At 42.8% G+C, this 23728-nt stretch overlaps 2 protein-coding genes across 5 annotated transcripts in view; both read right to left on the reverse strand.

Moving 5' to 3' along the window:
• Window positions 1-3903, reverse strand: part of rps19 (ribosomal protein S19) — a 5763-nt gene extending 1860 nt beyond the window's left edge. The window contains exons 1-5 of the mRNA XM_031853422.1: window positions 3883-3903; window positions 3050-3120; window positions 2399-2499; window positions 1462-1645; window positions 367-421 (exon numbers count right to left, since the gene is read on the reverse strand). Of these exons, the coding sequence (XP_031709282.1) occupies window positions 367-421; window positions 1462-1645; window positions 2399-2499; window positions 3050-3120 (411 nt within the window). The 5' untranslated portion in view covers window positions 3883-3903. The remainder of the gene's footprint in view (window positions 1-366; window positions 422-1461; window positions 1646-2398; window positions 2500-3049; window positions 3121-3882) is intronic.
• Window positions 3904-11740: 7837 nt separating this feature from the next.
• Window positions 11741-23728, reverse strand: part of cadm4 (cell adhesion molecule 4) — a 143377-nt gene continuing 131389 nt past the window's right edge. For 2 of the 4 annotated variants that reach the window (XM_031852529.1, XM_031852528.1), the window contains exons 7-9: window positions 19135-19245; window positions 14859-14987; window positions 11741-13634 (exon numbers count right to left, since the gene is read on the reverse strand). In XM_031852529.1, coding sequence (XP_031708389.1) covers window positions 13525-13634; window positions 14859-14987; window positions 19135-19245 — 350 coding nt within the window. In that variant the 3' untranslated portion in view covers window positions 11741-13524. Of the gene's footprint in view, window positions 13635-13813; window positions 13893-14858; window positions 14988-19134; window positions 19246-23728 lie in introns of all 4 variants that reach the window. The other 2 variants (XM_031852530.1, XM_031852531.1) reach the window with 2 other exon arrangements.

Raw genomic sequence — 23728 nt, forward strand, 5'->3', positions numbered from 1 at the left:
CCTACCTTCTCCCCCCCCCCCCCCCCCCCCCCCCACTGTTTTCTGTCAACCTGTATTTTATTTTCAGTCATGCTCAGTTTGTCAGGCATTTTAACATCACCTGTGTACCACAGGAAAGTTTAAAGACATACTACTGTATGTAGAAATGCAGATAACAGCAAGCGAGCGGTTCATGCGTTTTTGGGTACACTACTACAATAGCATTAATTACTCATTCATATGTACTTTGATCAGCACACTGCAGCAAACAGAAAAAGTTATGACCTATGATTTGGCTCAGACTTTTTTCCAGATCCAAAGTACTCGCATAATTACGTTACTTTTTTGAAGTTCAACATAATTATTGAAGACAGGTTAGTTTCTCACCTGACCAGCAATTCTATCGAGATCTCTGGTTCCCTGGGCGGTAAGTCTGCGACCACTGAAAGAAATAGAGATCCGCAGAAATTAAACAGGAAAATAAGGGAACATAATAGAATACACAACTTAGTCAAAAATCAATACAAAAATGCTTACACCTCCAATAACTACTTAATGCCACATTGACCACAGTATTAAAGTTAGGAAAAGCCACATATTGATGTACCGTCCACACACGTTGGCAAAATCACTCATCAACCTCGAAACAAAAGCAATTCTAAATCGAAACTCATTTTCTTCCCGTTTTAACTAAATAAAAAACAAGCCAATCAATCCCACAACAGCGAGATTACATCTTTATTGCACTCGCAGAGAGAAATTCAAGCGTTTGAATTTAGATAAGTCAGTCATCAGCGTTGCATTAATGGTCTGTTTTACATCACGCTTCTGCAGAAAGAAACATCGCAGTATTGCCAGCGTGAGTGACTGCATTTGTAGAGCGGGACGTTAACTACTCCATGCCCACATTAAGCCAAAAAAACCACCACATCATGCACGTCTAAACTAATATTATACATACTGACTTACAACTAGATTGATAATTCATTTATCCGTTTATTACGCTGATTAATCAGAGAAAAAGAAAATTAATTCTTGCATTTAAAAAAACAAAACTTAGCCCTTATCCTTTTGTTTAACACTCTTTTACAACAACAAAAATAAATTAATTACCTGATTAAAGGTTAAATTAAAAACCAACAGACAGAAATACCTTCAGTCTGTTTTCTGTGAGACTTAATCTCATAACGTAGCCCAATTTATCAAATATGAAATTAACTAACAACCATTTTCAAAATGGTTTTAAATGCAATTGATTGTTGCAGCCCTAATCAGAAAAGGTTGATTGGCAAGTACGTTACACATACAAGGAATGTGGCGCGGTAACGTATACACGGCTCAGATTAAAAAACACAAAACCTCTTCAAGGCCATGCTGAACACAATCATGTCTGAACACTAAATTGCCACAAAGAAATAATCAACATGTCTACCTTTTAATGCCAGATCCCATCTAGTGGATACAATGAAATGAGGTACTCACCCATTGGGATCCTTCTCAACCATCTTCAGCAGCTCGAGGGACTGCAGCACCTTACGGGCCACGTTCTTGGATCCTACACTGTAATGGGCAGGGCACACGCCGTTCCTCTGGCGACTTCCATAGATCTTGGTCATGGAACCGACACCAGCACCTCCACGGAGGTACAGATGGCGGACTGTGGATGCTGTGGGAGCAGAGGAGGTGATGGTGTTATGATGCAGCGTCAGTAACTGTTGCTTCGAGTCGAGTGTGCTCTCGACATGGTAAAAGAGAGTATTTTGGGGGAATGGACTTGCGTCCTCAGTAAGAAATCAGGACAGGAAAATGAATAAGTAGTGCAGTTTCATATTTCATAAGCAAGGCATTGGAGGATAAAGAAACTCTGAAGAACTTGTACATTACCAAGCAGTGAGAGTCTTAATCACGCATATAAATTACCTTCCCATCAGAATCTTTTGCTTTTCATGCACCATCTAAAAAAAGGCTGAATGCAAAAATATTTTGGAATATAAGCCCTGGTACCGTCATCTGTAGTCATTAGGCGTCATGTCTCAATGGCAGACAAAGTAACAAACACCAAAACTACGTGCATGACTAGACATCACCAGGGATGTGAACTGTTAAATCAAGGTATGTTCTTTACATAGGCTGTCAATCATTCCAGAGATTGGAAAGGCATTCAAAAAGTCACCATTCAATAGGGTATCAAATCACAGCAGGGGTTGTGCTGACATTTTTGGAGCAAATTAGCCCACGCTGCACTCAGACAGCCACTACCATGTGACCTTCTAAACATCCCACTAGTCACATCAAATGCAGAGTCAGTCAGGGAGGCAACAGAAGCTTCCAACACCAGCATGTGAATTAAATGTTGTATTTCTAGTATCAAAGAGAGGAAATGGACAGATTGATTAAATAAACAAATCTTTGGACTTACCGGCTCTGATGTAGAACCAGTTCTCATCACTGGGGGCCAGCTCCTTGTGCTTACCCAGCTTGACGAGGTCCACCCAGTCAGGCACCTTCAGCTTTCCTGACCTGGAGACAAGGAGGGAAGTGTCAGCGTGTACTAAACCACTAAAGGACCAACTATGGAGGAGCTCTCAACATACACAGCACGATCACAACAGAAGAGGACTCAGTGGAGACAGTCAAGTGAGCCAGGTGAGGTGAAGATCAACAGTTACTGTAAGTGCAATTAAACCTTTGCAAGTATAAAGCCAATAATATATCAAAACACATACTTTAGCATAAACATGTGAAAGTGATATTTCTCATTCACAACTATGTTAACACAAGCACTGCACCCTAGATGAGCTAATAGCAACACGTTACAAGATATTTTGTGGAGTTGCCTCTTAGTGCAGGCTATATTTTTGACTTCACACATTTGTTTTCAGTGAGACATTCAGTTTATACAATGACTATATAGTGTTGCTGCTTTAGATACAATATCCAGCCAAGTTCTTATCAAAATATTCAATTCTAATCCACTTTACATGTTGAGGGAAACCAAGTCCACTGAAAAGTACATTTACAATATGTTGCCCCAATGCCAATAATAAGCGTGTAGAAAACATTTACTCACTTCTTCAGGAAGGCCGACAGGGCACGGACAAACTCCTGCTGGTTTACGTCTTTCACCGTGACACCCGGCATCTGAATAAGATGGGAGACACGTTTCAGTGATGCTAAAACAGCACAGACACACTGGAATAGACCGAGCTGGTTACTCATTAAGTAACGTAACAGCTTCTCTGTTCTTTACGGGATGCTGTTCACTGTGCGGATGAAATAACGTGTTGTAAGCTAACATTACACAGAACATGCGAGAGGCTTAACGACATCAGTTGTTTGTGTGGTGTGCTCTGCTTAACTACTAACGTGATTACTAGAACCGAAATGCCAATTTAACAATATAAGCACCAAACCAACAATTATGTGCCGATATACGTGTTGGAGATCTTGATTACACGCGTAGCTTGTAGCAAGGAAATAAGCGCTACTTAACAAGCTAACTTTCACGGACCCGTTACAAGATGAGCATTTAGTCGTGCATACTGGCCATTCCTAACCACTTAGCTTTGATCACAGTGAGGGTACCCGTCGTAGTGATATAGATTTGGGTAATGTACACATTTCGGCAAGAAATACAAATCTAAATCGGGCCAGCTAGCCACTAGCTAGCAGGCCACAACGCGGTAGCATGGGGGCAGCCATTACAAACAGAGCTACATTGCAACTGCTTCATTCTAGTAAAATCGTTGTAAAATTAAATAAAAACGTCCAACAACCTCGCGTAAAGCTCAACCAATTTGTTAATCTGTACCTCATATCCTATATGACCACGTTTCTGGGGAAATGCTTTAGATTTTAAGCAATTTAGTGTCACGTAACAGAGGAAGAAATCTAGCGCTTTACCTTGCTTGTGGACAGCGAAGGGAAGAGGGTGGAACGGGGTTTCCAAGTGATGTTAAAACGGGCAAATCTCGTGCCATTACGCGAGACTTGAGCATTGTTTTTCGCACCGCTGCCGCTCATCACATTTCCTGAACGCATGATAATAGTGAATGAGCAAAACTTCGAGAGGCACAGCACAGACCAAATTTGTTAATCTTTCACATTCACTGAAATATAGCTTTTGTTGTCTTATTACCTTGAATACATCTAGATTTTTAGATATGCTTTTTTTAAATGAGAGGCAAATAGTTCATTTTGAGACAGGCACATTCTGGTGCCACAATCAGAATCAGAATCAGCTTTATTGGCCATGTATGCTTTCGCATACATGGAATTTGTCTCCGGTTTCCACTCCGCTCTCAATGTACAAACACAAATTTACAATAAACAAGACAATATATATATAAACAATAAAAAAGGGCAGCAAAAAAGTAGAACGGATGTAGGTATAGACATTTAGCTATATACAATAGAAGTATAAATATATATTCAAGAGAAAAAGTGTATATATATATATATATATATATACATGTGAACATAAACCTATAGACAATGGCATGAATTATAAGTGGTGGTAATAGTGCAGTATAACTTATTTATTGTTCATGAGAGTGATGGCCAGTGGAAAGAAGCTGTTCCTGTGTCTGGTGGTCTTGGCGTACAGAGCCCTGTAGCGCCTACCAGAGGGGAGGAGTTGGAACAGCTTGTGTCCAGGGTGTGAGGGGACTGCAGAGATCTTTCCAGCTCGTTTCCTGACTCTGGAGGTGAACAAGTCCAGGATGGAGGGCAGGCTGGAACCAATGATCCTCTCTGCAGACTGTATCTGCAGGTTGTATTTAAACTGGTACACGGAGAGGAAACATTCAATGTAACAGTGTTTACGAATCATGGTTCTGCTTGGGTAATCTGTATTCCCCCTTCCTGTCCTCCTCAGGTCCCCACTTCCATAATCAACCAACAAACATTCTGATGTTGTATTTAAAATTGCAGCAGGCAGAGGTTACTTTGCAATTCTCTGTATTTGATTTGTATTTTGGGTTTGTTTATGTGGGGCTAAATTGGGCTCAGTGTGCCGTGCCTGGAGTTTGGCCCTTTTGGCAGACCGTGGGAGAATGATTTGTAGTATGATATGCTTGGGTGATTTTTTGGAGATACTGTATATGCACATTCTCCAGGCCATAACTATCAGCCCTGCAGTTCAATGAAGCTGATTTGCATTTAAAAAATAAAGTGAACAGTTTGAGGATGCAAAATTAAATTCTTTACTGATTTTCAATAGAGTGGCTCCAGGCTTTGTCTCTTGTTGTCAGTGGAGTTTTATACATTTCTCTGTTTGCTGGAGCGTATTATTGAATGATCTACCTAAGATCACAGGAATAACATGGATAACGTAAAGTATAAGCCTAAAGGTAGATTCTTGATTGAAGGCAAGTATTCCCCCTGCAGGTACCCAAGCCATATTTCATACACCGTTGTTGTCTGCTTATTTTGTTTCATGGAACGATGCCTAAATAAGACTGTAATGTCATTGCTCATCTTTATCACCTCCAGCTCAAATCCACTCCATCAAAAAGCAAATTACCTTCGGAGTTAAGCGTCACCTCTTATTTTCCCTTGTCTCTCTCCAATTAAGAGGAAATGTGAGGAATCTCAGCAAATTAGCAAAAAAAAAAAAAACGGTACAAAGAATAAAACTTATTTCTGCGTATTTGTCCATGCTCATATGTGCATATGTGCCTTATTTACATTTTTCCCAGCTGGCAGTATTGGTGTTGCCCTTTGCACATCTCCGATGGAAAGGGCAGCATGCTCCAACATTGACACAATTGATATGTTTGCAGAGACAGGAGAGAGAGATAGAAGGCAGGTGGATAAGCAGAGGTTTATGAATCAGGTTTATACTGAGTCAGTGGGGGCAGACAGTTTAGACTGAGTGAGAGAGTGAGGGATAGAGATCCTGGAGGGAAATAAAAAGGCAGCAAAGTCATCCAGAGGATAGATTACAGAGCTTTGTATAAACTATCTGTGTCATCGTTGGGCTTCACAACAGGTAACTGTACCTTTTTTTTATCCATAATTTACTTCTTTGATACCACATCAACATCCAAGCACCACTGACTTTTCAGTGCTCTCAAACGCCCTGACCATGCTGAAAGGCTTGGCCCTATATCCTGAATGTTGTTTCAAGGAGCTTGATTGAATAATTGAGCCAATTAATAACACTGGGAGTGACCAGCCACCAATTTGAATTGAAAACTCACACGAGGTGGATTAAACTCCATTAATTACTTCACTAAATCAATTTTGCTGAGGCCCTTCAAGTGGTGAGACAGGAGACTACTGTGTAAAGTGATTATGAAGATGTATAAAGAGGTTATTTCAGCCAGTCACGATTATTATGGGAAATGGACGACTAACACCGAACGTTCTGTAAAGGTCAAACTAATTACGTAGAATGGACAGGTGTCATATTGCTCTGGCAAATCTGTTATTTCCATATCCACCCGTTCCACTTCAGGCAAGACTATTTTGTTTGAAAATGCACTAAAATTAGCTGTCAATCATTTTTTTAAACAATTTGCTGGAAATTACACACTCGGGAGAGTGTGCGCTTGTGTGATTGAGTGTGAGTGTTCAAGTATTTACGCATAACTGTCTAGGCCTATTTGGGTTTCAGAGAGTGTGAGTGTGCGAATGATGCATGGTGGGCCGGAGGGAGAACAGAGGCAAAACAAAGCCCAGCAAAAGAGGAGAGATAGAGAGTGTTAACCCTATGTTGCCACCCAGCTTGGTGCTTGTTGCTCTGTGTTTGCATGGTGCTCACATCCTCAGTGGAGAAGTTCTGTCAAGTCCGGTCTGGCCTGACCTTTTCACTCTCCAGGCACGTTTACAGCTCTCCAATACCTATCAAAATATCTACGCTCCCCCTGCCCGTCTCTCTGCCACGAGCATAAACTTTCATCACATTTTCTATCCTTCCACATCTGTGCTTTCTGCCTCTCTTGCTGTGTGTTTTTAATATTCCGTCCCTCACCCCTATGTTTAACTTCAAATTTCCCCCACCCTTTGTCACTCCGTTCTCATTTGTATTCCCTCTATTCTTTGTCCTTCTCTAAGTTTGACCATTCCTTTGACAATGTAAGTTAACGCTGCAGGGGCAGTCTGCTGAAGAGCCAGGTGGGAACATAGTGCAGGAGTGGCAACTAAAGTGGGAGTGAACAAGGCTGTATTTGCATAAGCATCGATGCATTTATTTTGTTCTTTCACATCATTATCAGTAATGACATTTTAAACTGTATCCCTTGCCTTTCTCTCTCCCTTTTTTTTTTTTTATCTCCCCCAGACATGGAATTCATGTGGCTGTACTCTCTGAGCCAGTGCATCCTATCAGTATCTGTAATTGTGGTGAGTGTGAGGTTGTGCATAGCTGTCAGTGGCAGTGGTAGAGTGGCCGACGTCCAGGAGGGAACCCAGGGGATCAGGCTCCAACCCGGGAGCGTCTCATGCTGTCTTCGACTGTGCTTGGGCTGGGTGGGTGCTGTAGGGGGTGCACTCGGGATCCCCGTGAACATGTTGCTCAACCTGCGAACCCCACAGTGTCTGTACATGTGCATAACCTTGGTGTGTTGCCCACTGCTGGTCAGGCAGTTTACCATGTTCCTGTTAATGGTCCTTATGCTGGATGCCCACCTGCAGCATCACTTGGCGGACAGGTGAGTCTGGAAGAGGGTTAAATGAGTTTAAGCAGAGTAAGGATACAAATCAGTGCAATAAAAATGTAATAGTAAATGTCAAATGTTAAGATAGTACCGATTACATACCTTATATATAATACATACGATATTTCTTTCAAATATAATAAAGCATTACATACTGTAAATTACAATGATGTACACTGTTTTAATAGTATCTTCTAGATGTGTGGGCGAGGGGGAATATGTGGGTGGCAAGAGTCAACACTTTCAAGCATGCTTTCAACAATAAAGCAAGAAAATCAATATAATAAAAAAAAAGCAGCAAACATGTCAAGATTTGCCACTGTATGGCATGCTGTTACATCGATATAGGCTGCTCAGTGATCATAAGGTAGCTTTTTTATCACACACTGCTTATACTAGCCTTCTGAGAGAAACAGGGGTGAGTAAATATCAATAGGCTCTGAGGCTCTTTGATGTTTGACAGACAGTGACCTACAAATCCAGCCTTCAGCGGAAGAGAGACAGTTTTACATATTTTTTTTAACCAGTTAGTGTACACCTCGTTCAGAAGCAGATTTCCTACAGAAGTCAGAAAATAATTTCTATTTCGGCATTGTGACATCTTGGTGTCATTGAGAAGTGAGCGCCGAGGCAGTGCAGGATTGTAGAAACAGCTCGTGCTCATTTCATTCTTTAATACGTCCACATGTTTTTGAATACCAGGTACTCCTCAGTGATGACCCGTCAACGAGCTCTATGCGTGGTTCTGCTCTGCTGGGTGGGCTCCGTTCTGTCCTCCTTCGCCCAGTTCATCGGTTCGGACATCCTCGACACCTGGAGAAGTCGCGGGACTGATCCGGGCACAGCTGGCCTCGAGCTGTATGGCAACTGGACGACCTCTTTACCCTATCTTACCCCTTCCCCGCCCCCTAAGTACCACCATGACCGCAAGGTCATCGGGAAGTACCTTCCATACGGCGGCTTCCTGTCAAAGTTTTACGTGGAAGACATGACCAACTTCACCTACGCTGAGATTCACAGCAGCCACTGGGGAGTGTGTGCCCCTGACATCATTCTCAGCCCACAGTTCCTCGTCTATGTTTATGGGATGACAGTGTTCATGCTCCCCTTGCTTTGCCTGCTGGTCATCTACCTTGACCTGCTATGCATCAAGCCCAGGAAGACTCCTTTTAGTCATGTAGACCCCCCTAAACATGACTCCTACCGGGTCCGTTCCCTGGCTTTGTCCCTTTCCCTTTTAGTTCTGCTGTGCCTGCCGCTCCACATTATCCATGCCCTCTTGCTTTTTACCCCCAACACCAATCTTCCTGCCTGGGCTCATGCAGTTACCGCGTTCCTCTTCCAGCTGTACAGCCTCGTGCCCCAGATTCTCTTCACTCCTCCCAAGAAACAAGTTGGGGAAGAAAGGGCATCCTTTCCCCTTTCTGTTGCCCACCTTCCCCCTCCAGCAGCGTCCAGAGGGAAATCTGTCCATATGGCTCTGTGTGAGGCAGTGCAGGCAGTGCAGGCAGCTCCATGGTCTTCAGCCAAACACTCACTTAAAGCCAAAGTGTTCCCAGAGGTCTGAATTCTTCATAATTGAAGAAGCGGGCTGTTGTTTTCCACATACACTTGTCATCATCTTCAAAACAATGTTCCTTCCGTGTTTTGTGTGCCTGAGAAAAAGCAAGTGTTTGAAACAGCTTGTGGACTAAAGAAGAATAAATATAGGCATAGCATATTCCTGTTTCTTGTTCGCCTGTTAACTAATCAGCAACCTTGCGCACAGAAGCCATGAATAACTTGTAAATGAAAAGGCCAGTTAATTATCAGGTCCCACACCAAATGTCAGTGAGAAAATGAAGTCTCTCGGTGATGACTACTATCCTGATCACAGATGTCTGTTTTCTTTGACTGCTCTTCCTGTGGGTCGTGTTCTAAGCCCGTTCTAAGTCTCTGCTAAGCCAACCACCAGTGATGTAGATAAATGAGTGACAGTGTTTAATTAAACATTCTGTAAAAATGTGGTCCAGAGAGGATGCAGCATTGTAGGGAAAACATCATTAACCAGGTTATGACACAATCTCCATGGCTGTTTTGATTAAACTTGTAAATACATCGTGATGCACTCGTGTAATAAAAAGGGCCTTGCTCACTCTAATTGGATTGTTCATCTTGAACCGCGTTGTTGAAATCCATCTCTTTCTGCATGGGACATTGACATGACATTTCTCTTTGTTTCCCCCTTCTCTCCCTTTCTTCTTCTTCTTCGTTTCTCTCCCTTACTCGCAGGGTTTGGATTTATTGCTCGCAATTTTCGTCAGTTGACTACTTTCCAGCTCTTGCCACAGATCTTGTGTCTATTTTCCATTTATTCTCAGACTCGTTATGTTACTTTCTGCTTTCCATCTCCTTTTTATGTTCTCAAAGAATACACAGAGTAGCTACAGTATGTCGAACAAAAAAACAACAAAAAAAAAATCCTGACTGGAATACATTATTGACAGAGAAATCTGGATAAAAAGATTTTCCCCAGCTTCCCTGGCGTCTGCCCATTCAATTGTTCTCTCTGCCTGAAAGCTCTCTGCTTCCTGATTGTGGGCCTCGACACACTCAACCACCTCAATCAATGCCTCATGCTCTGCTGCCATGCTGTACACTCCCGCTTGCCTCGCTTGGGTCAAAATGCCAAGACCGGTGAACATAAGCTGCGTTCACCATCCTCAGGTCATCAGGGTTGATTTTACAGATGGATAAGACTGTGTCTAATCCACCATGTAGCCAGCAGAATTATAAAGAGTTTGTTTTTGGATGTCCTGCTGCAACTCGTAGAAATGAAATATGACCATCATAAAAGGGTCATAAAAGGGTCATAAAGCGGGAATTATCTAACGTGAACCTGTTCCAGGACGTTAAATGGTGAAACTAGCATCAGGGAGCAGCCACGTGAGTTATTCATAGACTTCTTGCTGTCATTACTGGCGAGGTTATGCCACATTCCCTGTATATCATAAACTGGGGAGGAATACGACCAACTGTTATCTGGCTCATCCCAATGTCATTCTTGCTTATGTCTATTGATTCGATAATAGTCATCTATGTTCACAGTGGTGGTCTGATTATCACAAGGTCTAGCAGCTCAATTGTATCATTGTTGTAGATAATGGCCGTATTTCCCAGGATGCACCAGCACTGACGACGTCAGCATCTACCCTACAATCCTTCCTTTGAAATAGGATTTGATTGAAATCTTTCTTTGTAGAAAACACACAAAAAGTGTTTGAACTAGAAACTTTTTTTTTGTCCTGTGAGGAGAAGCACAAATAACAATAGCCTATAAAGCAGCCAACAACACAACCAGGGTGCTGAGAATCGCACAGGAAAGCAACACGTGAAACCTGTTTGAAGGACATACTCTTTTGAAGACATTTAAACGGACAATATTCTGGCTTTATGACTCATCGACCACGGTTGGTCCGATAGCAGCAGCTTCCACCGCTACTTTTGCGTCATCTCGTCATCATAAACTGAAGATATGTCTGGTGTCTACTTGTGTGTATATGTGTGTGAAATGTTTGTTGTCCGGAGTGTCAACTCATGCTGGTAGCGCCTGGCAAGTCCATTACTTTGATTGCCGTTTGACAATCTGTCTTTATGACAGGAGACCGTGGAGCCTTGCCATCGATGGAAGAGAAACGCATCGATCTATCACCCGGCGACCTCCGGTGGCTTTCAAATCTAGCCCTGTGCACAGATGGACACGTTGAGTGCTTCCCGACAGAATCGGGTATTGATTGTGTGGAAGTTAATGGCAGAGTCATATTTTTCTGTATGCATCTGACTCAACCCTCTTTTCACCCTTTCTTCCCTGCTATCTGTTCTTATGATTCATTAGCGGCACCACAGAACCTTCTGTTTAGTTTATTCTATTTATTCTGAATGAGCTGCCAGTTACAACTGGCTCAATTTCCTTCATCTTTATCTTCCCCGCTATATAACTCCGCTATTCCCCATTGATCGAATCATACGCTCCATCTCCTGTTCTCTTTTCACAGGATTTCAAAAACACCACCTGCTAATTACGCAGTAAACACACCCAAAAACCAGTCTGATCCCAGAGGTTATTTTTGAATTCTTTTTAATTTTGTCGTGCTTTGTATCTTTCCCCTATAAAGAATAGTTAGCTATATATCAACAATTACACATGGACTCTAAAATAAACAAGAGTGAAAGACAGGAGAAAAGACGACTAGGCACAGAAGACGAAGAGAGAGAAAGACTAGGAGAGAGAGGAAAGGTAAGAGTGAAAAAAGACAGCAATTTCTCTACAGTAGAACCAAAAACAAACCATGGGAAGTGTACATTTCTTTAACATTTACAAGTATAATAATAACAACGGCAGTAATAATAATAACAACATTAACAACAATCATAATTGTTCAAATAATAATAATAATTAATAAAAAATTCATAAGACCTCTTGTTTCTCATAAAGACAAATGACATTTTTTTTTATTCTTTTCTTTATTTTCTTTAAAGATCACTGGACAGTGGTTTGTTCGGCTTTGCACCTCTATAGGCTAATATTCTGTGTTAGTATATTCGCTTCATAATGCGTTTCAATAGTAAACATTTTTTTTTTTCTTAAAAGAGTCATTTAATTTATGTTTCTGTTCTTTTTTTATACAAATAAGTAGTTCAGAGATATGTATACGTGTTCTGTCAACGTGTTTACTGTACGTATGGATGTGTGCATGTATCTGCATGTGTGGTAGCATTCAGAAAAAAATACCCACCCATTTTATTTCCTCATTCATTCACTCCCCTTGCCCTTCTTATGAAGACTTTTAAACCTTTTTATCCTCTTAATAACATTCTAAAATAATTAAGCTCTTCTTTAATGCTTTAGCAAGTCATATTCCTTTCTTCTTTGTCAGGAACGCAGCCCAACACTAATCCTTTCATTAATAGGAGCCAACAAAGGAGGAGCGATAGAGGGGGACAGATAGAGAGAAAGAGAGATATAAAGGAGAGGATGGTAACAGGTGAACGGAGAGGAAGGAGGAGATGGAGAGTTAATTAAAAGAAAAGACAACCATTCTCCTCACTGTTGCAGCGAGAGGATATAAAATCATTGGAATCACAACTTATTGGAAGGCCACCTTGCTGGGATAGCAAAACAGGACAGTTAGCTTGTCCATAAAGTCTGGATACCGCCCGGGACTCTGGGCTGAGACACTCCAGTGTTGTTAGAGAATTATAAATGAGTTGCTCTACAGCAAAAATGCTCTGGCAATTTTCAAAATTTCAATCTTCTAGCTCTCAATAGCTCCTGCTCACCCCTCCTCCCCCTCCTCACAAGCTGCTCCCACTGTCTCCATCAGTTATAGATTGAGCTTTGTAAAATAGATGGTTTTCTGAAGGCATGGAACTATAGCAGTCATCTGCCCCTAATTCCCCTTCCACTTTGGCGGCTGCACGGGCAGAGTGCCGATTTTCGTTGTGCTCCCCGCTTCCCTCTCGATCAAAAATAATTTGGCATCATTTCGTTATTGTCTACATTCACCCTCTCCCCGACTCTCTTGCTCTCCATTTTCCCCAGTTTCTCCGACTTACAGTATATGGCACAGTCGTTAATAGCTGGTGGGTCTATAGGCTCTCTTTTTCTCAGTCTGTCACTGGTGTGTGTGTGTGTGTGAGTGTGTGTGTGCATGGAGGACATGAAGTGGGATGGAGCGGGATGGATCGGCTATGTGCAGTATCTGTATACAGTCGTTTTCAGAAGGCCGCCTGTTATGGCGCTTTGTATAGAAGTGTGTTGTGTGTGTATACTGTATATAAGGTGAGAGACAGGGAGAGGGAGGGATGGGGGGATGAGGTCAGAAGAGGAGGGGATAGGGAGGGGCTACAGTAGGTACTCCTTCTTGCCCTGGCTGGCGTCGTTCCCATTGAGGAAAGCCTCCTGCACCTCACCATGTTCATCCAACCCACTGGCCTCATGGGTAAGATAGGAACCTGAATGAAAAGAGACAGAGAGAGAGAGAGAGAGAGAGAGAGAGAGAGAGAGAGAGAGAGAGAGAGAGAGACCAAGAGGGAGATTGGAGGGGGAAGGTTAGGTGGAAAAGCGTCATGAACACTGTAGCGCCATGCAGCATTATCAAACCAACCAGCGCCAATATTATTGAGTTCCATACCTGTGACTGATTAATTCATTAGTTAACTGATTGTTAGGTCAATACCAAGCAAGAATAGGCTCTCGTGTACGGTAGGAGCCTATACCAGCAGAAATTAAAGGTAGGAGATGGATGTGTGAATAGAAGAGGCAGAAGAGGAGGGGCAGGTGGAGAAGATAATAGAGAACAGAAGAGAGGGAAGGAGGAGAGATTGGCAGAAAAAAGGACGGAGGGAAGGTTAGGTGCAAGAGAACCATGGCACGTTTGCGTCACTCACAAAACCCATCATCAAACACATTTTAACATCCCTCAGGTCTGTATGATTAATGACTCGGTGCAGTACAGGTTACAGAGAGCGCAAGAACTGCTCAAGTTATCTTCCTGCTTGAGTGTCCCCTTACTCCAGGAGTGAGTGACACTCTAATTCTCCTTACCGAAGTTGACTGGCATGCTGCCAGTCACGGCGGGCCGAAAACAAAGCCTTAATGGCTCCGTTTCAACATGGCTTGGTTGTAATGGTCCTGTCTATGTGCTGATTGGCAGTCAGGCCATACTGAATGCTGACTGGCGGCTTGTCTGGCTATAGGGTAAGTAATAGCTGGTTGCTACACTGCCCCTGGATGATTTCTTGGCAGCTGGGGCGCACAGTTGAAGGCTGCCAAAACGGGGGCACTTAAAAAGATAGGGAACGCAGGGAGGCTGCTTTTAATAGATGGGCCTTGATACACTAAGATATAGTCATAAAACACGGGGACCACACCTACATTTCCCACCCCACCCTGACTCTTCTGCTATTCTGGCCAAGGTCGTCCATCACGGACAGCGCCCGCCTGGAGAGAGGAGCATCCCATCCTGTCTGCTTTGCACTGACAATTTTACACCTCAGTTTAAGAGATTATTTTCAAGGATTCTGGGTGTAACGGGCCTGCAATGATTTTTTTTTCACAGCTTGTTATGCCAGAGAGTGGCGCAAATGAGAAAAACGCACCTGTGAAAGATGTGATAAAAATACTATGATTGCCAGACATGTCCGCTTGCTTGTGAAAGAAACTTTTGTGTGCGTTACCTTTCTGTCGAACAGAGCACCAGATGGTGACGATGAGGACACAGATGACGGTGAAAACCAGCAGTGCCAGAACGCCACCTATCACTGCATATGGTACTGCACTGTGAGTCTCCACCACTGCACCGGGATCTGAGAAGGAACAAAAGAGACAAATAGTGGGTGTGGGTGGAGTGTGGGGGTATATCAAGGAGAATATGGAGATGAAAGGAGAGAGAAGTGCAGGCAAAGAAATAGAGAGTAAGAGAGAACTGGATCAAAAATGAAAGCAAGAGAGATGTTGTAAAGAAAAAAAAGATATAAAAGGGGGAGAGAAAGAAAGCACATTAAAACAGCAGCATGGGAGAGTACAGGAAGCGAGACAGGAGAAAACAAGTCAATATCTTCCAACCAACTTGCATTATCACCTTTCATCACCCCCCACTGCACAGAACGCCAGACAGTCCAAATGGGTGAGAAGAATGTGCAGAAATGAGGAAAGTGAATGAAAAAATAACCTCTAAAAACCCACTTCAGCCAAGCACCTGTCAAGACCACAATGCATTTTGAATGAGGGAAACTTTGAGTGTGCTCACACCCTGAGTAGTGCAGCCCTGGGAAATGAAATCAAAAAAACTGAGTGAAGAGAGATGAAAGGATAAAAAAGCAAGCTAAATTCTGTGACATTTATAAAATTGCAGCAGTAGTAAGGAATTATTCATGTCAACCTCACCTTTTACCAACTTTACACTGCATAAGTAAAGAACAGATACTAAAGTGAAAATGGAGGAATATTGAAAAGAAGTGTAGATTGTGTTGAAACGATTAGTCAAAATGAAACAAAAAATGATTCTAGTAATTGATTAATTGTTGAAGTCATTTATCAAGAAAAAATGCGAAATATTCACTGGTTCCAGCTTCATAAATGAGGATATGCAGCTTTTTCTTTGTGTTTTGTCACTTTAAATTGAATAATTTGAGCTTCGAGACTGTTGGTCAGACAAAACAACCAATCTTAAGACATCGTCTGCGAGCTCTGGTAATTTGTGATGACAGTTTTTTTTGACATTTTGAGAACTAAACAATGAATTGATCACTTGAAAAAATGATCAACAGATTAACTGTTAGTCACAGCGTTTCACTAGTAAATACTGTCTGCAACAACAAAAGTAGGTGACATAGAAACAGAGAAGTAAATGGTTGGTGTAGTAGGAACTTAGGTATCTGTACTGCAAAAAAAACAGCTCTTTGAGACCGTATTTGCAGTATCTGAGTCACTTACAATAACAAAAGTTATTTTTTTTGTGATGGGGCTGAGTGGATGTAGTATATAAGCTGGAAACGCCAAATAGGAGGCAAGGACGTGATTGATGCAGCTCTTGGACCTTGACAGAGCCGAATTAAAACATGAATCATTAATTGAGTGCTAACACAGAGATCAGGAGAGAAAGAGGAGGCAAAGGAAAGGAAGAGAAGGGCGTGGAGCAGTGATTGACAGCTGAAGAAAAGAGGGTGCATTCTTGCACATGCATTTCATGGACAAGCGTCTCATTGGACACTGTGACTGTGAGTGCATCATATTCCTGCATGTGTGTATGATCATGTGTCGCTGCGTGTGTATGGGATCAAATCTGTGAGACATCGGTGCATCTGTAGGCACACGAGACGCGTGTGTTTCGACTGTGATTGGATCAAGCAGCAATATTTCACAGGGGATAAAAAAGGAAGGACTCAAGCACTATACTTTTACCTCACACCACCCTTGTTTTTAATCCACCGCAGCCCAAAGCTCCACAGGAAATGTATGACAGTACCGTGCGGCGTTTCTCCGAGGAGCCCCTCAGATGATACATCAACATCGACTAAGCGTTCACCGAATTGTTCAACCAGCTGCTTTTCCTATGACTCTTTATGACATCTCCACACACGCCCAGCAGGTGAACAACCTCCACCTGCCACAGACGGCGGCAGCGGCAATGGAAGGATTCTGCCGCTCCCTTCGCTTCATCTCTCCTTTTAAGCAACAGACAGGAGACGGATGTATGGAAAGAAAGGAGGAGGAAAGAAGAGATGCCAGTGAGTGTGTTTGTGTGAGTCTATGTATGAGATCAATATATTCTGTAGATATGAAGAGAGGGAAAACAGTGGATGGGTGTGCAGTTTTACACACACGCACACACACATGCACACACACACGCACACACACACACGGTAGCAAAGTAGTGCCATGCTATGGGCCAAAAGGTCAGAGAGGACAGGACGTACGTATCAGTCCGATCGGGTGCCGTTGACAATGGGCCGATCTGGTATCAGATACCATTATTTTAGTAAATAAGAATTCAGTAAAATTATTTCTATGTATTTATTTGTTATATTTTGTTTTACGAAGTTAGAAAAGTAATTTCTAATTCAAGCCTGAGGTTGCGTTATACATAAAAGGATCCCGGTCACTTCCACACAGTGAGGCATACAACTTGTTAATTAAACCCTGGTATGAGATCGGTACTCGGTGTCTGCCGATACCCAAAGCCCAGGTAGCGGTATTAGGACTGCAATTCACAACGGTGCATCACTATGCCTAACACACTGCCATGAGTGTATCTGTCTGTGTGCGCATCCTGTGAGTGTATGTGCACACGTTTGACTCTTAAACCAGGCTTCAGCTGCTAAAAGCAAATGAACACTGTCATTACCGTGGCAGGAGAAAAAACAGCTGTTTATCTAAATGTGGGACACATTAACAGCCTAGTATGACGCATTATTGTTGTTGTTTTTCCTGTTTTGGTCATTTATGTAGCTTTCATTTTTAACAACCTTTTTTTATCGCTTCAAGAGCTTCCGTTTTTTTATATGGCAGAAATTATGCTCAGTGTTGGCGCTTGGCGTAGCAGTAATGTGCAGGTCTACAGAGCCCAATGTCGGCAAGTCAAACCCAGCCTCAAGCACGTTTTCTGCAGCTTCTAAAACACCATTGTCTCGTTATATTTTTTTACATCATGCTGCATGAGGACATCATTCCTTAAAAGTTTGTCGGCTAACTTGTTTTTTTCATTTTAGAAAATTGGAGATAAAGTTTAAGCATCCGAGCATTCTATCAACGTTTTAGAGCTCGTAACAACATCCCCAATGTGTTTTTCTGGTTTAAAAACTGATTTTCCACAATGCTACAGAGAAAAGGAGCCCGATTAACGGTACGGCATTGAACATTAAGCCAAATCCAGCATAGGGTTCACAGGTTCTCTATCAACTAACTGTATATTCCAGCCTTAAATCATAATGGAACCGTCTAATCTGTCCATTAAATGCTTCTCTGAAATTATGAACAATGGGCTTGATGCCCAAAAAAATAGGATATAACTCCATTTGTTTTCAGTCATGTTTTTTTTTCTTCCAGTAATCAATCAATGAAACTATGATAATAATAGGCAGGCTATTAATGATTATAGGCAATAATATTTGTCTATTATTAATTGTTTTTGTTTTAGCTGTATTGTCATTCATGATGTTTTATCATTTTATGCATTGACTTGTAGATTTGCAGTCACAGGATGAGCACACAGATGTCCATACATGTGCACACCTGTGTGTTAGGAGCCACACGGGCACATACATACACACATGTGGGACTATTAATCAAATGAGTGTATGTGCGTGTGTCTTATCCTCTGTGACCCTTTCCACCCTCCATAGCCAAGCAGACTTTCCCTCCCCTACTGTGTAACATCATCATGAGGGAGAATACGACTAGACACACCTTGATCCCTGATCTTCCTCTCTGGCAGAATACGTGCGTGTTTGTGTGTTTGTATGTGTCTTTGCAGATAAATGTGTTTGTGTAGCATCTCCCTGGCCCTGCAGAGGCCAGTGTCAGTCGTTTCCAGTTCCTTAAACTCTTAATGCAGATTCATTAACAGTACCCACCAAGCATCAAAAGACCCACCAAAGACCACGCACACATACGTGCGCACACACAGACACACACACACACACGTACATAAACGCTGACTGGGTAATGTGTGTGTGGGGAGCATCAAACAGCCAGTGATAAGAAAAAGGGAGTGGGAGGTTGTGCTCGGTGCACACCAAAGCGTCTGCAGGCACGTACGCTCATGTAGATGCAGGGCAAAGGAAGGTTGCAGCAGAGGAAGTGTGTATGTGTGTGTGTGTGTGTGTGTGTTTGCAGGCCACCTGAGAGTTATCAAATGACTAGGGTAGGGAAAGACACCAAAGGAGAGCAGGGAAGGACGAGGAGAGAGATGGAAGGTAGCAGAGGCAGAATAAAAAGATGTGTGTATGTTACCTGGTGGGTCCGGAGCGAAGATGGGTGTTAGGAGGGTTGGGGTGGCAGGATGGGAGGTGATTGGTTGGGTGGTGGGAGTGGGAGGGACCGTGGTAGTGACTGACACATTATCTACAGACAGACAGGGAATGGGATAACACACACATACACAAATGCTATTATCTACGACATGCAGTGACATTTCAACAGAGGCGTTGCAGGGTTTCAAAGCAAAGTTACTACAGCCTATAAAACAAGACACATGCTTTATTACTGTGAATATTAATTGAGTTTCTTGGCTGCTCTACCTCAGCATCCTGCTCGATAATCATTGGACGTAGTCTCAGAGACAGTTCGTCTCTTCCAATGAGTTTTGAGAAGGAGGAGAAGATGTACGAGAACTGCAGGAAGGAAAGACTTATTTCAAACACGCTGATCAGCAACTGAGGCCGATGCCATTTCGATACCAGAGACAAATGTTACTAATTATTTTCCTAAATTGGCCGTGTGTGCAAAATGGAATCGATCTCAACCCCTGACAAGCGATAAGGACAAGGACTAATGATGCTCTCTGGCAGGCCTGTATGCCAGCTGTGGGGGTTAAAGAAGACGTTTACAATGATGAAGACATGCTTGAAAACAGAAGGCTGAAGGGAATCATACCTGGCAGACTGACATTCATCTACGAGGCAAAAGGAATATATAGGAAAACACATTCTCTATCACTGACACATTTTCTATGGCACAATGTCAGGAGAGACAGAGACATTGTCTGTGACAGATGCATTCCCAATGGAGCAGTGCCATGCAGGGACTGTCTCATTCAATGCAGAACAATAGCTTGGATCGTGACACATTCTCCGAATCAATGGCTGAGACACAATGGTAGGTAGAGAGGTAGAAAGAGACAAGTTCATATTGGTGTTAAAGACCAAAAAATAATGGCTGACAAGAACTAAAAGGGAGATGGAAGAGTGGGTGTGAATGTGTGTCTATGAGTGCATCAGCACTTTAAGAGTGAATAACATGCCACTTCATCAAACATTCTCTATAAAACCGCAATATGCGAGGTAGTCAATGCACTCCAAGTCTCAGGACACACACACACACATACGCACATGCACACACAGCTTGTTTTGAAATACATGCAAGCTTGTGCACACACATACCCAGACCACATGTTTGTGCACTTGTACACACATATGCATAATTGGCTATGCAAAGTCACATACAACACACCCACAAAGGCAAACAGGAGGAATACAGTACAAGCACACACACACACACACACACACACACACACACACACACACACACGCTGCCCTTTCTGCTCAGGAGTAATTTATTGGTAAGTATTCCTCTGTCTCTCCCTTTCTCCCAGTGGCCCTGAGATCATCAATCTCTTTTTGCACTCTTCTTATGTCAGCACTATACCTCCCCCCCTCCTGAATTTTTGAAGCCTTGGTCTTCTTCTCTCTGCGAAGAAATATTACATGATGTGTAGTGTATTTTGCGGGAAAGACAAAGAGATGAGAAGAGTTTTCTGTGAAGTAAAGTGAGAGAGAGAGGGGGAAAAGGAAAAGAAACTGGACCAGATGGAGAGAAAGTGACAATAATAGACGTATGTGCATCTGTTGCCGCTCTCCTGTTTGAGTGCATATATGTTGCATGTGCGTGTGGATACCAGCATGCGTGCACGTGGTTGTCACTTGAGCCCGAGGATTAATGGCTGGGGTTGCCGCACTAATTAACTGGACGCTGATTAATTTCTCTTGGCTTTCACGAATGACCTAAAAATTGTTCTTTCTCACTATGTTCAACTTCTTCTTATCGTTCCGCCGTCATCCCTCACTTCTTTTTTCCTTGTTCTTCTTCGACCAAACTCTCCGCCCCTCATTTGCACCCTTCCCTCCTTTACTTTCCTTCATTCGGCTGCCTCTCTGGTTTCCCTTCTCTGCGACTACGTTCCCACACTGCCTCTCCTCAACTTAATTAAGGAGAATGCCATACAGCTGTCGTCCTCTTGGCCGATAGCGTCCTTTTTTTCCCCGACATCATATTGTTATTCATTAACACTATATGGCTGCCAATCAGGCACACAGCCCATGTTATTTCTAGGGACGGATGTGGCGGCACTCGGGATAATGACGTTTTCTCCTCGTATCTCATTCTCGCAGAAGTGCGCCTGAGGATACTGCGCCGCCATTTTGGATGAGCCCCGTTATTCTTTCATGTTCGGTGTTCCTGATTATAAGGGCTTCGCCCAGAGCAGTGGTGGCTCCAGCTGTCAATCAGTGCACTGAATGCTGGACATTGGTCAGGGGTCCACTGCGGAGGCCATCAAGGCCGACACTGATTGGCTGAGGACTCATTCAACATTCACTTAGACGCCAATAGAAGTGCATTGTCGTGTGTGGAGGAAGACTGCCAAAATGAACTATGCATTATCTAGCTTCCTCTGCCACTAGCCCCAAACCTTTTTCCACTTTCATTCTCATTCCATGTTTTTTGAAAGTCTCACTTCATTAAATGGAGGACTATGTTTTTCATTCCAATTATCCTGACGGCTCATTACAACAGCCGAGGAGACACAGACTAATCCCTGGTCACCTAGCTTCCCTCTCTATCTCGCTGCGTACCCATCATTTCATCTTCCCATCACTCCCCTATGCTTTCTATGAAACCATTAGTCTCTCTATTCTTCCCGTGCTCCCTTCCCTGCTCTGTTTCACCAAAATACACACACTCTCACACACACACACACACACACACGGACACCTACACACACACACACACACACACACACGCATTTATGTGTGTTACATATATGCAAACCAGAAATTTGTATGCCCTCATCTGTAGCTCTCTCTCCCTCGTACACACACTCTCCACACTCTCTCATGCAAATCAATTCTAATGGGTTTTATTGGCTTGGCGATTCATCTGAGTGCAGCAACTCAGTTCAATTACATACGGAAGCCCTCCGGGCTTTCACCAGACAATCAACAACACTTTCCTCTCAGTCACATGCACAGACATTCACGTGCACCTGTGCGTATATACAGTACATACATAAAAATAAAAAAAATCCAATTTCTCCTTAACAATGGTGGCACAGAGATGAAACTACCAACAGAGGCCTCATCCATTTCACATTCCGCAGATACTTGCTGTGTGTGTAATGCGTATGAATGTGTGCGCTCTGTTATTCGTTCAAAACAATTTCTCACATTTACATCATTAGGGACTTTCTGAAAGTTTCAAAAAGTTTATTTCCTCGATCAACTTACACGCACTCTTTCTCTAAATCATAAACACATAAAAGCGCATGCGCACACACTCACACACAGACTTGCATGTACACACAAGTATGACCGGTCAAATAAAGCTCAAGTTTAGTGCATCACATCGTCGCCACGGCCCCGGAGAGCTTCCCACCTCTCGCTCTTTGTTTTCCTGCGCCAGCATTAAGCCCATCTCTCCTCATAAAGTGACAGTGCCTAAAGCACCTGTGACAAATTGGCACGCACTTTTGCCTGAGTTTGTACTCCATGTACAGACCCTGATGGCAGATAACTCTCGCAGAGGGAAGGTTGACACGAAATGAGAAGGAGAGAGTCGAGAGAGAGCACTGGTAGTTTTTCTGCATCTGCAATAAAATTGTTTCTTTTCTGCCGAGTCATCATTTACAACACACATCCTCCAGCGCGCCCTCCTTGCCCCCCTTCCTCCCCCAGTGCACTCTGGGATTCCCTCTGGGAAGGCTAGGAGCCAACTAAACCGCCATTCCGTTTATCTGACAGGTTGTGGTAGTGCATGTTAACCTGCGTTCGACCTCCATCGCCCTTCTTCTCTCGCTTTTCATTCCTCCATCACTTCCTCCGACCTTCTTTCCCCCTTCCCTTATCCCTCCATCTATTCCCACCAACTCCTCACTCAGTTACACTCACTGCTCTCCGTGGCGTATTCTAAGAAACCTCGGCCTTCTTTGAGTAAAGAGGCTGAACTGCAGCTGAACCGAGAACAGAGGGCAAACTGGTGACAATGTGAAAACCAGTTGAAAGGGTGTGGGAGGAGTGGAGAGAGGAAGAGGAAGTGGACAGTAGGTGTAAAAGAGGAGAGACCGGCGGGCTGAGTAAAGGAGAGGACGGATGTCGAGGAAAGGAATGGGGATTGGGAGAAGACAACGAGAGATGGATGGAGAGTTGTGAATGAAAGAAAAACAATAAGAATAAGAAAAGCTGCAACAATGAGAGTATCTGTTTTTATATCGCAAGTCTTAAGGAATAAGCAAAGAGCTTTGTTACTAAATGAGATATTCACAGTTTGAAAAAAGTATAAATAAGACACCTGCAATAACAATGTGGGTTCTAGGAAGAAAAAAAGCACTCTCTGTTAGAGTCATGAGTCATCTTAACATATTTTACATAATGGAATCGTATTTATTTGCAATACTGACTGATGAACTTGGTATTCAATCATCAAAAAGTAGAAGTTCACTAACACCATATTAAACCATCCATCTTGGTTTATTTGCATTAGCAATGATGTAGAGCACACACACTGTTTCATAATAATCTAATATTTACAAAGACACACATATCACTGGAAACAT

The sequence above is a fragment of the Anarrhichthys ocellatus genome, unplaced genomic scaffold (genome assembly GCF_004355925.1).
Source record: "Anarrhichthys ocellatus isolate YVR2014 unplaced genomic scaffold, GSC_Weel_1.0 scaffold13, whole genome shotgun sequence".
NCBI classification, from domain to species: Eukaryota; Metazoa; Chordata; class Actinopteri; order Perciformes; family Anarhichadidae; genus Anarrhichthys; species Anarrhichthys ocellatus.